General features: G+C 41.2%; 1 protein-coding gene across 25 annotated transcripts in view; it reads right to left on the bottom strand.

Annotated features, from left to right (window-relative positions):
* The window catches only part of LOC146866844 (scavenger receptor cysteine-rich domain-containing protein DMBT1-like), a 605,183-nt gene that overhangs the window by 469,602 nt on the left and 118,447 nt on the right, over positions 1-17,134 (bottom strand). For all 25 annotated transcript variants that reach the window (XM_085602150.1, XM_085602105.1, XM_085602159.1 and 22 more), the window contains exon 4: positions 12,845-12,886. In XM_085602150.1, the coding sequence (XP_085458276.1) occupies positions 12,845-12,886 (42 nt within the window). The remainder of the gene's footprint in view (positions 1-12,844; positions 12,887-17,134) is intronic.

A 17,134-nucleotide genomic window follows, 5' to 3' on the forward strand; every position in this document is an offset into this window, starting at 1 on the left:
CTGCACTCACGACCACAATGCTAATCGGACCGGAGGTGTTCAGGGCTTCAATGGCGGGCGGATGTCCGCCGCCGTTCCGGCGGTTGCTACCGTCCATCCGGCGGACGACATCCGCCCTCCATCCTAATGGACCCGCTAGTGTTTGGTCTCCGTATCTTTGGAGCATTTTCAACGCTATCCTTCAGGGAATGGAGATCCCCATAACATGGTTAGGGGTGGAAATCATCCCTATTTTTAAGAAGGGTTCACCCATTCATCCTGCGAACTATCGGCCCATTAGTCTTATCGATGTTGCACAGAAAATCTTTGCCCGAGTGCTTCTGGACCGATTGCAAATCTGGATGGAGGAGTTTTCCATTCTCAGTCCTTATCAGGCCGGTTTTCTAACAAAAACGTTCACAATTGATCAAGCTTTCGGGTTGCAATTATTGCACTGGAAAACAGTGATCTTTGAGGGTGGCAGCCTCTACATGATGTTTGAGGACTTTAAATTGGACTTCGATTTAGTACCTAGGGGAACACTATCGGCCATCTTATCTGATCTGGGGGCGCCTCCATATCTATGTGAGATCCTGAAAAGATTGCATGCAAATAACTATGCTCAAATCAGATATGGGAAGAATGGTGACCTCACTGACTGCATACCCATAGAGAGAGGTGTGAGACAGGGGTGTGACCTGGCCCCAACCCTCTTTTGCATCTTTATTAATGGTCTAGTGGGAGCCTTGACAGCGGGAGGGGACACAGATGCTCCAAAGTTAGTGGGCCGCATGGTACCTGCCCTGATGTTCGCAGACGATACCCTCCTGCTGTCAAGATCACCGATGGGCATCCAAAGGGCTCTGGATATTTTTCATTTATTTTGTAAAAATAGAGGTTTGGAAATCAACACCCAGAAAACAAAATACATGAGTTTCAATGCAGGGCATTCAAAACGACCCAACGCACAATTAGCAGGGAAATTCCTAGAAAAAGTACCTGTATGCGAATATTTGGGTTTAACACTCAATGAGAAAATGGAGTGGGGTGATCAAATTAAGAAGGTCTGTCTTAAACTGACGCAAACATCAGGGGGTCTTGCTAAACAGCAAAGGAAGTGTGCGCACAAGATTCTGGGGCCGGTGCTGGAAACATACAAGGTGCAAGCCAGAGGGGCGATTCTGTATGGAGCGGAGCTGTGGGGTCACAGGCCATCTGAACAGCTCGTGAGGATTAAAAATTCCTTTCTCAGACAGCTGTTGGGTCTTCCTAATAGTACCCCCTTAACCCCGCTCAGAATGGATCTGGGTGTTAGCCCAGTGGCACTGGAAGTTACGCTAAGACCTCTACATTACTGGTGCCGCCTACAATTATTGATGTATAGGGAGGAATTGAGGGAGGTAGCCAACCTCAGGGGAGCAAGTAAAATTCCTTGGCTCATCGATATCAAGATTTCCTTCTTATCCATTGGAATGGGTGAACTATGGGACAGTCCGGAAGAGAGTTCTTTGGCAATACCAAGAAAAGTCTTGATAAAAAACTTCAAGGACTACCACCTCAAATTACTACTATGGAGTCCCAGGACAGGCACACTTACATCATCCTTCTTAGAAGTCAAACTGCAATACATTTTAGAAACTAGCATAGATGATATACAGCCTTCTCTAGCTAGAAAACATTCTATGCAGTTTAGGTATGGTGTACTCCCGTTATGTGCTGTTACCTTCAAGTGGGGAGACAGCCCTACGAAAGATTGCCCTTCTTGTAAAAATTGTACGGAAACTGATTTGCATGTACTGTTTTTCTGCCCCACTTATAAGGCAATGAGGGCTCGCTGGTTGCGACAGCTCTGTAGGAACCTTGGAACCAAACATTGCTCACCGGCTTATAGAATTCTTAAATATGACACCTGCATGCCAATTGTTTACTCAGTTTCCTGCTACCTGTTCTCAATGTGGTGTGCTCGTTGTGCAGTTCTAAAGAAAGCTCCAGTCTGATGTAACCGTTCTACGAATTTATTATGTATGGGACCTCATATCTAAATCTGCATTTTAATATATATGATTTAGCACTCTATGCCGGAGATACTCAATGCCTATCATGCAATTTAATACTTTCTCAATTTTGTAATGTTCTCAATGTTCTTTCATTTTTAACTGTATATAATAATTTTTATATTGACATCTTGCACTGAATTTCATAATGTTTTATCTTGCAATTATGGTCTTGTGAGGCCGAAATAAAGTATCTCTTGACTTGACTTCAGAGTAGTGTAATTGAAGCAGTTAATTCTTTTAATGTAATATAATGTTCATTTAATAATATTTTTCATATTTTTAATTATATATATATATATATTCACTTAAAAAACCATAGGTTTCACACAGGTTATAGTTAGGTGGATATTTCACTCGTAAAAAACCAATGAAATTCCCCCGTTATAGTTAGTTCAGATAACTATAACTCGCGCGCCCGCAATCCACTGCTCATGACGTCACATATTACATCACTCATGACATGGTCAGTGGCATCACTCATGACATCACTGATGACATCATCCTTGTGATAGAGTGGCGGTCGCGCGAGTTATAGCCCGAGACTTTTGCGAGGATTCGTCAACCGGCGCCAAAGTTATTCAAAATAGAATTTTGAGATTTCCTATGGAAACACGATCCTAACTATAACTATCTACTGGCGACCGCCAGTAGATAATATATATATATATATATATATATTCAATGAAAAAACCATAGGTTTCACACATGTTCTAGTTAGCTGGACATTTTACTCATAAAAAACCAATGAAATTCCCCCGTTATAGTTAGTGCAGGCAACTATAACTCACGCGACCGCAATCCTCTGCTGATGCTAATACTGTATTTAGACACTTATTTGCCCATGTCTTCTTCCATTAAAGTTTAGCTATACATATATTACAAATATTTTTTTTTCATAAAGACACATATGTCATCAGCAGAGGATTGCGGTCGCGTGAGTTATAGTTGCCTGCACTAACTATAACGGGGGAATTTCATTGGTTTTTTATGAGTAAAATGTCCAGCTAACTAGAACATGTGTGAAACCTATGGTTTTTTCATTGAATTTGCAAGGTTTTTTAAATGCTAATTCCTAACTATAACGTGTGTGAAACCTATGATTTTTTCAGTGAATTTGTACGGTTTTTTAAATGCTAAGTTACTTTACGCCGTTCGTGGTGTGCACGCACACCGCGTGCCCACGTTACGCTGGATGGGCCATGTACGCACGATGCGCTTCGCGCACCGTCCGCACATGGAGGACATATTATGCGCTTCGTTTTGAAATGTTAAATATTAAATGTTCATTTTCGCTAACATGCCATGCACAAATGGTGCACTTCGGGCACCATTTGCACACGGGGTGGGGGAAAATGTGGATAATTTTTTTTTTATAATTATTTTTTATAAGCGAAATCGCCATTTTTTCAAATAAATTTAAAATTGAGTTTTTTACCTTGGTTGTTCTTTTGGGACACCTTAATTAAGGCTAGGTGGTTAGAAGCTGTCTAACCAGCCCCTTTATATGGTTTCCACCTTTGATTTTCCTCCCACCTTAAGAGTGCGAGAGAGAAAATGGCGGTCGCCGCTTCCTGGTTTCGACCGATTCGAATGTTTACTAAGATCTAACAGCCAATCAGAATCGCGCTCGCGCACGGCACCGTACGCGTACGGTAAGCTTACCGTAAGCGCACGGTAAGCGCACCGTAAGCTGCCACAGATATATATATTGATTTAAATGCTATTTTCTCAGGAACTACTGAACAGATTTACACCAGACCTACAAAAGGCACTTCCTTGACCTGTAGACTAACTCTCTGCCAAATTTCAAGTAACTATGTTCAGCCGTTCGGGCTGTAGCTGTGTCTAAAGGTCCTATGGAAAAATGCATGGGGAAAACGCGTTTTGGGACCCCCCTTTTTTCTCAGCCCCCGCTTTATGAATCCCCCGGAGACTTTCAGGGTAGGAGCGGAGCGTAGCGCCTCATTAGTTTTGAAAATTTCGAGAGGATTCGTCGACCGGCGCCAAAGTTATTCCAAATAGAATGTTGCGGATTTCCTATGGAAACACGGTCCTAACTATAACTATCTACTGGCGACCGCCAGTAGATAATATATATATATATACATTCCTTAGATGTGAATATTAAAGTGAAAGACTCCAAATTGACTACCACAATGTACAGAAACAAACTGCAGGAAATGGTATCCTGCATGTGACTAGCTTTCATCCTTATTCTTTAAAGCGTAGTATCCCCTATGGAGAATTTCTACGAGCAAGACACATTTGAACACAGGAGAGTTATATGCAAACACAATCAGATATGACAACCAGATTGTTGCAAAGATGTTACAACAGCACGGTGCTTGAGGCAGCACAAAGGAAAGCCTTACAAGTATTCAGGGAGAACATTCTGTTTAGGGTTCAAGACACCGATAAAACTGAGAATGAGGGAGTCAGGTTCATTACCACATTTAATGAAAAACACATTTTTCTTAGAAAGGCATTATCCAGACATTGCCACTTCATCTGCAATGATCCTGCTATTGGAAAGGAATTTCCTAAGAAGCCAGAAGTTACGTTTAAAAGAGCATGATCCTTGAGAGACATGTTAGTGAGGAAGGAGGTGGTTACTACTCCGACGACATGGCTTAAACCGCAACCAGGTTTCAGAAAATGCAGTAAATGTAAGGCCTGTGCAAATGGGTTGAATCTTACTGATCTGGAAACCTCTCTAGGCAAAACACTACATGTTAAGCAAAATTCAACGTGCAAAACAGAGTTTCCTGTCTACACTCTGAAATGTCCTTGCTCTAAATACTATGTAGGAAGTACCATGCTACCGGTTCATAAACAGATTTTACAGCATTTGAGAGCAATCAAAAATAAAGATAACAGCTATCTGGTGGCACGACACTTCCACAAAGTACATGGAGGCGATCATAATCTTTTGAAATATAGTGTGCTAAATTGTGTCCCTAAAATAGAAGAGCTGGAGATAGAGAAAAGGAGCTCAGAAGACTTGAATCAATGTATATTTTGGAAATTGATAGTGAAGAACCAAAGGGCTTGAATGTGGATTTTGAGCTCTATGGCCATCTGTAGCTTGTTTTCTCTCATGTCGCCAACTCAGAAACCTAAGTGGTTTTTATAAAGTTTAATCTGTTTTGTATAGTTTGGTGTTTTACAGTAGGTTTTAAAATGTGAATATCATTGTTGTTTTTTCTGTTTTCAGGTAGGACTCCATTCTAGAGAAAAGAGGGAGCACCTAGTAAGTAATTCGAAGAGCAGCCAGAAAATAAGTAAAAAGTCTGCAGGACATATGTCGAGGGAGTCAGCTGAGTATAGTTTTATTCTTTTGTTGAGGATTTATAAGATTAGATTATAAAAAGAAATAAAAAGCCCACTGGGGCTAAACAGTAAACTGATTAAATAAATAGTAATATTAACTAAATATACTGTATAAAATGATTTAAAAATTATTTTCTGATGAAATTCACTATCATATTGCAAGTACATTGAGTGTCTCTGTAGTTGAGAAATTGTGCATCTAGCTGTACCCCTAACGACAAATGGCTCGAATTTGTTTTACACTGTGCACACAGTAGTGGAAAAATCTTAGATATAAATATTATCAATGATGCCCTATGTATTATTTTTGTAAAGCAGTGAATGTATGCAATGATAACTTATTGTAAGTTACAATTGAAAGAGATTCAAGATGTAACATGAATGAATTTTGACACTTCAAAATGGCCACTGCATTTGTGGTGATGAAAAAAGTCTATATTGTTTACAAATGTGGAAGTGACGAGTAAAGCACATAAAAATGTTGTAGTCTGTTAGGTCAGCGCTGTGACCATGGTGCGGGCTCGCACCGAAAAGTGTTGGCGCTAATACTTCTGTCCAAGTAACAATCGAAGTTACTAAACTGCTTCGGAGTGCTTGAGGTTTCTTCTTTATATGTTGAGAAGCCGTTTTTACAATTTTACGCAACGCGCAGCCAAGCGCTGCATTCCGGGGAGTACTGCCATTTTGGCTGCTGCTAGCAAACACACTGTAACCTGTGGATATATATATATATATAAATATATATATATATATATATATATATATTTATATATGTATATATATATTCACTTAAAAAACCATAGGTTTCACACATGTTATAGTTAGCTGGACATTTCACTCGTAAAAAACCAATGAATATACATCACTGTATTTAGACACTTATTTACCCATGTCTTCTTCCATCAATCTTTAGCTATACATATATTACAAATATTTATTTTTCATAAAGACACATATGTCATCGGTGATGTAATATCTGACGTCATCAGCAGAGGTTTGCGGTCGCGTGAGTTATAGTTGCCTGCACGCATTACAAACAGTAATTGACCTATACCCCTGGCTATGTTCCCCTATAATGATGTATGTTCTAGGATATAGACTTAACTGGAAGAATGATAAACTGTAATGATTAGTGGAAGTCCAAACGTTAGATTGATCAAAGTTTGGACTATGGCATTGATTTATATATTATTATATTATATATTTTGTTGCCGGCATTAGCACCTTGCACAGTGATAGGGTACTGACCCTTCATATGACAGATGGGTTGGGTAAGTCACCTAATCAATTTATATAATATTTTCCCTTCTCCAAAAAGATCAAAAAAAGAAGAAAAAATGGAATATGCAATAATTGGGCTTTTCGGTGACTCGGGCACTTGCCTATCAGATGGCTGACATTTGGGGTACATTACCCTTGTTTATCCTAAAATATATATATTTTTTGCCTTTTATGTAATTGAAAGTGCTATACAATTGGGTTCATTTAATTTGTTATATCATCACTTTGATCATGATCATAATTTTCACATGTCTGTGTGAGGAAAAAAGAAATTATCTTTTGATGTATGAATTTTGTGTCAAACCCGACAGCGCGCTTACATAGTTTTTCTTCCATGTCTATTAACCATGACCTGTATTTCTGGGGGAATTTGGGCATAGGTCAGCAACTTGACAAAGGCTTCGCCGAAACGCGTAGTTCTGTTTGTTTGACACAATAAAGTTCTTATTGTGTTTGTCCTTAGTGTGCCGCTGGATTTATTACGAGGAATTCTTCGATCTTATCCTGGTGAAAACATTTAAAGCGGAGTTGCGACCGTTGCTGGCACCGGCGTCGTGAGGGAGGAGAGCGGGGATTTTGCAGCGGATTTCTGAAGACATATATATATATATACTTTCTGTATGTTTGACTACTGATGATTTTTGTAGTCCTTCCTTTGTGTCAACAATTTTTGTAGTATATTTAAACTTTATTCAAAATGCTTTACGTTTGACGTGAACAAGGCGAAAGCTGAAACTCGTTGTTTTGGTTGCAGCGAATAAACCATATCTCCTCGGTGTCCGTGCTTGATTTCGTATTTGGAATTGGTTGGTGTTGTATATTTGGGGCTGCCGATTGCCCCTGCACGGACCGCCCTGCCAGACATCCTTCAGATGTATAGGGATTGTTCTACAATATATATATATATATATATATATATATATATATATATATATATTATCTACTGGCGGTCGCCAGTAGATAGTTATAGTTAGGACCGTGTTTCCATAGGAAATCTCAAAATTCTATTTTGAATAACTTTGGCGCCGATTGACGAATTTTCGCGAAATTTTCAAAACTAATGGGGCGCTCCGCTCCGCTCCTACCCTGAAAGTCTCGGGGTGATTCGTCAAGCGGGGGCCGAGAAAAAGGGGGGGTCCCAAAACGCGTTTTCCCCATGGATTTTTCCATAGGGACTTTAGTCGCAGCTACAGCCCGAACGGCTGAACAGAATTACGTGAAATTTGGCAGAGAGGTAGCCATAAGGTCCATGAAGTGCCTTTTGCAGGTTTGGTGTAAATCTGTTCAGTATTTTCTGAGAAAATAGCATTTAAATCAATATATATATCTATACGCGCGCAACGTGCGCGCTGGGTGCGCGCACATTGCCGTGCACGAGCGCAATTCTGATTGGTTGGTAGATCTTAGTAAACATTCGAATCGGTCGAAACCAGGAAGTGTCGGCCGCCATTTTGTCTCTCGCACTCTGAGGGGGTGAAAAACGAATGTGGAGAACGTGAAAAGGGGGCAGCGTGGACACTTCCCGACCCCCTAGCCGTGGTCAGGGGGTCCCAGAAGAACCCCCAAGGGCAAAAAAAAATATATAATTTTTTTTCGAAAAATCGCCGAGTGCGCGCACCCAGCGCACTCCATCCAAACAGAAAAAAATCTGCGAAGTTCGCGCAGCGTGCGCGTACTCCGCGTTTTTGTGGGAAAAAAAAGCACAGCAAGAACTGCGTAAAGTGGGCGCGCGGTGCGCAAAGCGCACCGCGTGCCCACCGTGCGTGCACGGTGCACGATGCGCACCGCGCGCGCACGGCACGAACTGCGTAAAGTGGGGACGCGGGGTGCGAAGCGCACCGCGTGCCCACCGCGTGCGCACGGTGCGTGAAGTGCACCGAGCGCGCACGGCCTGAAGTGTGTAAAGTTCGCGCACCGCGTTCCCACTGTGCGCGCACGTCGCGCGAAGCGCACCGTGCGCGCACGGCCTGAACTGCGTAAAGTGGGCACGCGGTGCGCGAAGCGCACCGCATGCCCACCGCGCGTGCACGGTGCGCGAAGTGCACCGTGCGCCGTGAAAAAGTTTTGTTTAAAAAAATATATTAATAAATACATAACTTAGCATTTAAAAAACCGTACAAATTCACTGAAAAAACCATAGGTTTCACACACGTTATAGTTAGGAATTAGCATTTAAAAAACCTTGCAAATTCACTTAAAAAACCATAGGTTTCACAGATGTTATAGTTAGCTGGGCATTTCCTTCGAAAAAAACCAATGAAATTCCCCCGTTATAGTTAGTGCAGGCAACTATAACTCACGCGACCGCAATCCGCTGCTGATGACGTCAGATATTACATCACTGATGACATATGTGTCTTTCTGAAAAAAAAGAATTGTAAAATATGTATAGCTAAAAATGAATGGAAGAAGACATGGGTAAATAAGTGTCTAAATACAGTGATGTAATATCTGACGTCATCAGCAGCGGATTGCGTTCGCGTGAGTTATAGTTGCCTGCACTAACTATAACGGGGGAATTTCATTGTTTTTTTTCGAAGGAAATGCCCAGCTAACTATAACATGTGTGAAACCTATGGTTTTTTAAGTGAATATATATATATATATATATATATATATATATATATATATATATATATATATGTGTGTGTGTGTGTGTGTGTGTGTTACAGGGACGTTAACAAAACTACAAATTCACCAAAAAACACCAAGGTTTGAAGGAAGGTTATAGTTAGGTTAACATTTTACACACAGAATACCACAAAACCATAGAAATACGGTAATTATAATTATAGTTATCTCAACTAGCTATAGCTTGTGTGCTCTAAGGTAGCTATATCTCACCCCTCAGCAGATTTGTGGCCAAACTATAAAAAACAATATATATAGGCCCCGGGCGGGGTCCCCATGGGACCCCACCAAGAGGCCTAGGGGTCAGAGTATTCCTTACTACTCCAGCGCATTTAGCATAAAAATTGTTAATTTTGATTTACTCTTTTAACGTATCAATTAATTCTTACGCCACATTGCATAATTATGCACCATTCACAGTACTAATTCACCACAAATGTGCAGTTTGCAGTACAAATTTACCACAAATATACAGGTAGCAGTGCGAACAAGGGAGCATGAACAACTGTTGTTTGTGGTACTGTTGTTTGTTTGCACTATTTTTTAGCATGAAATGCATCTTCACATCTAAAATGGATTGGAGAACACACTTCAAACAAAAATACAGCATCAATTTTGCATTTTGATCTTGTGTCATTTCACATAATTCTGCCAATATTTCACATAATTAAGCAAAAGTAAATAACTCAAATTGCACACATAAAGTATCAGTCACATCTCAATTAGCAAGTCTGTTCACAAACCATAAATGTGCAAATTATTTGTACTTTCATATGTGCTAACTGCACAAAGAAGGTGCCATCCTTTTTTCAATGGAGATCGCATAAATTTCTCAACGACCTGCTCTGGACACTGATCTACCAAAGGGATAGATGTATCGGCTCAGTGCACACTCTCAAGTTCAATTATATTTTTATGTATGACTGTAAGATTTTAGGCACCAAATTGAGCATAAAATCTGTGGCATTTCCCCATCAACACCCCATGGAACCTAGAACCAAATTACTCTTTATTGAAAATATCCCTTGTTCGAGTACATTTTTTATTTGCCTAAATTGCATTGTGTGAAATTATGCCTGATTTTCCAAAGTAAGAAACCTAACTTCACCGTTGGAGACCCTGATTTCCACTCCCTCTGTTCTCTTATCATTGTCAATCTACCATTCAAATCAAATTAAATCAAATCAGGTGTTTGTTAAGTCCAACTACTCTCCCGTAAGGGTCTCAAGGCGCTGGGGGTGGGGGGGCGTTCGCAGGTTCCAGTCCATCAAGGAGGGGGTCTGTCAAAAGCCAGGATTTGAGGTTTCTTGCGAAGATGGGGAGCGATGTTATCTGTCTGAGGTGGAGCGGAAGGTCGTTCCAGGCTCTGGCCGCGAGGAAGGAGAATGAGCGGCCTCCCGATCTGGTCTTTCTGGTGCGGGGGACCACTGCATAGGAGAGCTGGGCTGATCGTAGGGTCCTTTGGGGTGTGTGGAATTTGAGTCGGCTGTTCAGGTATGCTGGTCCGGTGTCGTGGACGGCCTTGTGAGCATGGGTTAGCATCTTGAAGGTGACTCTAGCTTCGATGGGGAGCCAGTGGAGTGTTCGCAGGTTCGCAGGTGCTGTGAGATGTGGCAGTGTCTTGGCAGGTTGAGGACCAGTCTTGTGGTGGCGTTTTGGATGTTCTGTAGCTTGCGGGTGAGGTTTTTGTTTATTCCGGCATAGAGTGCATTGCCGTAGTCGAGCCCGCTGGTGACCAGGGCGTGAGTGATGGTCTTTCTGTGTTCGAGGGGGATCCATTTGAAGGTCTTACGTAGGAGGCGGAGGGTGTGGAAGCAGGAGGACGAGACGGAGTTGATCCGGCAGGCCATTTTGAGCTCTGAGTCCAGGATGAATCCCAGGTTGCGTGTGTGGTCCGTGGGGGTTGGCGGGCTTCTGAGGGCGGGGGGCCACCAGGTGTCATTCCAGGCGTCTGGGTTTGGGCCCATGATGAGTACTTCCGTTTTGTTGGTGTTTAGTTGTAGGCAGCTGTTTTTCATCAATTGACGGCTTCCAGGCCTTCTCGAACGTTGTGTCTGCCGGTGTTGGGTTTGTTGGATAGGGAGAGGATGAGTTGGGTGCCGTCTGCGTATGACACAATGTTGAGTCCGTAGGTTCTGACCATTTGCTCATTTCAATATTTGTCTGATAGTGAGTGTCATTATCAGCTTTGACAGATTATGAGAAACATAGCCTTATGAAATTATCGCCTACATTCAGATTTTTGGGTTTTAGGTAGATTTTATCTGTGTAAGACAAATCCCTGACATTCTCTCAGTCAACCAGAGGCTATTTCTATATTATGTACTTTTGCGAAATCCCTCTAAATGTACTTATCACATCAGGCTGTTTCCCCTGCTTGCTAGTTCCAGACTGTTATGTTTTTTTAACTTGTCAAACTAGTACAGTGAAAATGTTTCTTTTATTGAAAGCTTTCTGTTTTTTAGATTTACACTATGTATGCTTCCTATTTGCGGTGTCTGTCCTTTTGTGCATTTTAGGGGATTTGTTTTGATTGACTCGCTGGTCTTGTGCTGTTGTGTTTATGGTCTGCTTGTGTACCCTGACATGTGCAGACATTAGTGGGGCCACCTGTGCCAGGGTGTTCAGCTTTGGTATATGCTCTTTGAGTAAGTGAGTATCATGAGCATTTAGATATTGGTTTAGGGGGTTTTATTGTATTTATTTACTGTATTGTATTAGATTTATATTGGTCAAGATGGGGGGAGCAGGTTACATTTTTAACGTGCATTAATAAAAGGCTGAATATTTGAGGATTGGCATAATGCCCTATTTCATTTTTTAATTGTATTTAGTTAATAATGTCATATAATATATGGGTTTCCTCGATCCCAGTATAAAAACCTGTCTCTAATCTCTATGTTATGTATGGCTCTTATAGAGTTTGGCTGCATCAGTTTCTAAATCTCATAACCCACTTCTATGACATAGCAGCAGTTGAAAACAAAACTGGTTACCCGCTCTTGTGATGTAATAAAGGCCTTCCAGGCCAGACGGACAAGCCCCATGAGAAAGTACGAGTGCAGCACTGCTAGCCTGCTTTGACTAAAAGCAGAGGTGCAGGAGGAGGAAGGAAGACAGAGAATGTTATGGGGGTTGGCCAAGGATGGCAGGTAAGTATTTCTTTTTTTTTTAACCTTTGGAACAGGGATACATAACAGTAGCCATGATATGTATGGCTCCCCCATTACTCCTCTGCCACTGCGCAGCAGACGAAAGCAGGGGCAGATGATTTTGGGGCGCATACATAACATAAAAGTTTAGATTGATACAAAAACAAAGTAGACTGTAAAGACTAAGAAATTATGTAATATTAAGCAAAGCAGTCAAAAAAGCAGTCAAAAAATAAATAGCAAATACAGAGATATAACATATCCATTGGACATATCTTACTACCAGAGAGCCTTGAGCTAAAGGTTCATTATTAAGGCCACATACCCAGCCCCGCTACCTCAAACCGGCATCTCCACTGTCAACCATCCCTCACAAATCAAAATATTTCAGTGGATTAGTACGTTTTATCTCACCTGATCCGATTTTGTTACTGGCGACATTCGCGGCCTTTAGTGCTGTAAAAAATAGTAACAAAAGTTTAGACGGTATGAATTTAGTTGCTCATGTACACAGAAAGCTAATGGCTTAGTCCAGCATAGTTAGTTATACTAACAGACTTCACATCTGGATGAGTTTCTGCTTGTTATGCTGGTGGGACAGGGTGAACTCATGAGGGGCATTTTGGTTGAGCCCATCAACCTGGATTTCATACACCTGATTTATCACCAAGGGGTGACTCCTTCCTTGTGGAGTGAAGTTCTGCAAGTGTTGTGCATTTAGTTTCTATTTACTCTATTGAGGACTTGAGGACTTTTGATTCAGATATTTTATTGAAAATTCCTTGGACGCTCCTAAGTCTATTGATTTATCCTGATGGTCACATTCTAAGTTCGTTTTTGGTCAAAACCCCGTCATTGCCTAAATGTGGCCCTAAATGAAGAGGACGCATTTTTTGCTGTGTCTTGTTTCTGTTTTATTCTGAACCCCGCCTGTGTATATTGTTCCTCAGCCACTTTGTTTATGTGATTACACATTGTATCATTTGTATTTTCTGTATTGTGTGTACAATCCCATGAGCGCCATTATTGTCCTATAATTGTTTTTCACTATCTAATTTGGGTAATACATTTTCTACTTAAATGAAATAGTTTGTACATTGGTATCCTGTGCCCATAGTGCATCTGGGCTTTTTCTTTTCTTTTCTTTTCTTTTCTTTTCCTTTTCTTATTTTACATAATTTTCCTTTGGGTTGGTGATTTTTTATTATTGTAAGTGCTACACCTGAACCCTTGTTTGGATTCAAGTGTTAGTCCAGCATAGTAGCATAACACAAAAGGAAAGGACGCACATGCACATTAAGTGAGGAATACTGGAATTACTGACACTGATGAATCAACCGTGTATCTGTATATTAATCCCTTCGCCACCTCATAGGAATGTGTTTGGACCCCCAACTCACATGAACCCCTTCTTGTCTGCCCTCCTGCCAATACTCGTCAACACTAATGATGCAAATGTGTTGACTCCACGTATATATTGTGTTCCCATAAATTGTGTTCCTTTATAATGTACTCCATGAATTTTACCTTTTGAATTATACTCCTGCTCTCTGTTAAATTGTGGTCTTGTCTTGTGATTTGAGGTCTTGTGCAGGCTCTTTCTTACTCGCTAAACCACATTTCTTTGTAGAGTGCTAATGTCCTACCTTGGTGTACTCAAGTACCCCTCAGTTTGTCTCTCCCCAAAATACATTTTCTGGTCAATCTGCTAATACTTCATTAGGTAACTGCATGTAACCTTTAGTTACATCAACCCTTCTCCTCGGTGGGCATTTTACATTGATATGGAAACGGATATCTGCTTTGGGGAGCTGTACCTTCTTTGGTAAAACATGCACCATTGCAGTGTGGCCCCATAGATTGAAAGAGTAGCTCTATTGCAAACTTTTGAAAACTTTCCATCTTATCAATGCTGCCACACCGCTCCTGGATGGATCCCAGATACTGATTTGGTAATTTATGTGTACTTTTTTGGAACTGCTCCTACACTACTCCAGGTGAACCTCATAAATAATTGGAGAACTCTTTAACTTTTGCGAGCAGAGACTGCCCTGGCCATACCTATGCCACTCCAGGACGGATTCAATATACTGATTGGTTAACTCTCTTAACTTTTGAGAACAGCCTCGACTGATAGCACCTATGCCTCTCCTAGATGGATCCCATAGAATAATTGTTTAATTTGGGTTTTGCTGCATGTCCTTGGCAGGACCTCATAAACTAACTGGGCAACCATGTTGATTTTGCTAAAGTAGGTCATTGATAGCTTCAACCTACCCTATCGCACAGACACATTTTACCAACCTAGACTAATATGCATCTTAGAACTGGTGGTGATCCAATCATAAATTCTGCAGCATACTTGACGTTTTCTCAAATTTTTCCGAAGCTGCCACCCTTAAATCTACCACTGCCCACAGATGGACGTCTTTCCCTACATGGATGAACATTAGGCCGCAGGGGTTTATGGTGCTACAGTGTCACACCTGGAACAAATTAATGGCCACAGCTCGGATGCATCATCTCCTTTTCCTATTCCTGCAAGTTCCAAAAATGTTGCCACTCCATGCCATACATGGCAGCAGGAAAGTTCAGATATTTTTAAAAATCCTTACTAGTCCCTAGCTGTTTACTTTTAAAAAACAAAAAATGTATGTCATAGTCAGCCATTCTCAAGCTGAGTTAAAAGCAAGAAATCACAAACAAAAGCAAAATGAACATGATTTCCCTTATTTCAGATAAGATTCTTATACAAGTTCCTTACTTTCCTTCTGCACATCCTAACACTATGCATAGGTCCCCATCCATGCCCCTATACCTATCGCAGGCATAGGTCATGCACAATTGCAGCCAAATGCTGTCACCTAACAAATATTTCTCCTCTCTTGAGACTCCACTTCCAGACTACCCACGATGACAATCACCTTTCATTAGTGACAATTTGCTCCTTTTCTTTTCCAACCTTTCACTTATAGAAATCTACCTATCACTACATCCCCTCTCTCCCATCTAGCATTCCTCCTTTATCGCATCTGTCTGAACCCACAAGGCTATGAACCCAAGGTCATTGTTTTACCGCTTGCCTATTTATAATCTTTCTCACACCCCATCAATCATCTTTTCACTGAAGAGACCCTCACTCCAGCCCCTGCACCCCATTACTATTGCAGACAGTCATTCTTCCTTTTCCTAGTCCAGTATAACAACCATGCTTCCTCACCACCACGTCACATCCGCCTTCACCCCCCTTTTACAGTCTCCCTCTCTTTTAATGCACAGATTCTGCAATTTCTCTCTGGAGACCCTAGAAACATGTAGCTGTCACAAGCAAAGCCGGCCAAATCTCTTTTTTAAAATTTTGAAACTAAATCTGCACCTTTTCTCATACCTGCCTGCAGTGACAGCCAGCAATTCTGACAGGTAGGTGGGCAACACACGTACACATATACTCTCACACCCATACATTGACACACACACACACACACCCATTCACACACATACACTTATAAAAAATTCATACATTTATACATGCATGCACCAAACATTGAAAAACATCAAACTTACCTGCCATGCACCTCCTGGAGAGAAAAGCCATGGAGGTCCAAGGAGGGTTGGTACTGCTGCCTTCCCTCAATCGTCTCAGAGTGAAATAGGATCAGTGAGACTGCTGACACCACCCCACTCTGTGGCCAGGTATCACTGACTAACAGTTAGCCCTGTGCACTTCAAGGCTTAAAAGTGAAGCCCCCAGGTCCGAGGCAATCGGTGAAGTTTCCCCAGTCACAAGGGCAAGGGCATTGAGTCACTTTTGCCAGGCTGAGGCGGTTACTCCCACAGGGCTGTGAAATCTTCAGCCTTGGAAAGTTCAGTTAAGGCAGCCAGGAGCCCGCCCATTTAGTGCATGCCTAGCTCCTGGCTGCCTGAACAAGAAGACTGTCTGTCAGGCTGCCTTTTACTAAGCCTGACAGACACTGTTATTCTCTGGAAAAAGGTGAGGGAGTATGGTCCCTTCACGTGTATGTACAGGCCACGGATGCCTGACTGTGAACTGTCCTTATAAACTCCATCTTAACAGAGATGATATTCAGCGCACCTTTCTAAAGTATTCCAGGTTTTTATAGTTACCGTCACCCTGGATTATAATAACATCTCTGTAAGAAATTGAAGTATTAGTTGAGGGTGGTGTGAGCCCACCTCAAATAATAACCACAATCTTTGTAAGGGTGAACTACAAAAGTCATTGACTAAACCCATGCTTAACTCTTTGGTACCTTGGCACAAAGTCATCAGGCTTAACTTAGAAGCAATGTGTAAATTATTTATGCAGTACTCAAACAGTAATAAAGTAAAAACAGAGCACAAGAAAAATAGCAAACCAATTTAGAAAATCTGAATAAATAAAATGGCACCAAAATGACAAAATCCTATAAGTAGAATCAGAGATATGAATTTCTTAAAGTCTGAATTCAAAATAGCTCCAAGACGCCTTAAGGGCCAACCACGATTATCTGGTCACATTATTATTATTATTAATATTATTAATATTATTATTATTATTATTATTATTATTAGCTGTGTCAAAGTCAAAAGTTAAGATCACCTGTGATGAACGTGGGTCAGATACAGGACCCAGGTTTGTTCTGGTGGAAAGTTTATCTTCTGAAAAGTGATTGTTGATGTGTTGGCGGTGGGATAAGCTGCAAG

The sequence above is a fragment of the Triturus cristatus genome, chromosome 1_2 (genome assembly GCF_964204655.1).
Source record: "Triturus cristatus chromosome 1_2, aTriCri1.1, whole genome shotgun sequence".
Classification (NCBI taxonomy): domain Eukaryota; kingdom Metazoa; phylum Chordata; class Amphibia; order Caudata; family Salamandridae; genus Triturus; species Triturus cristatus.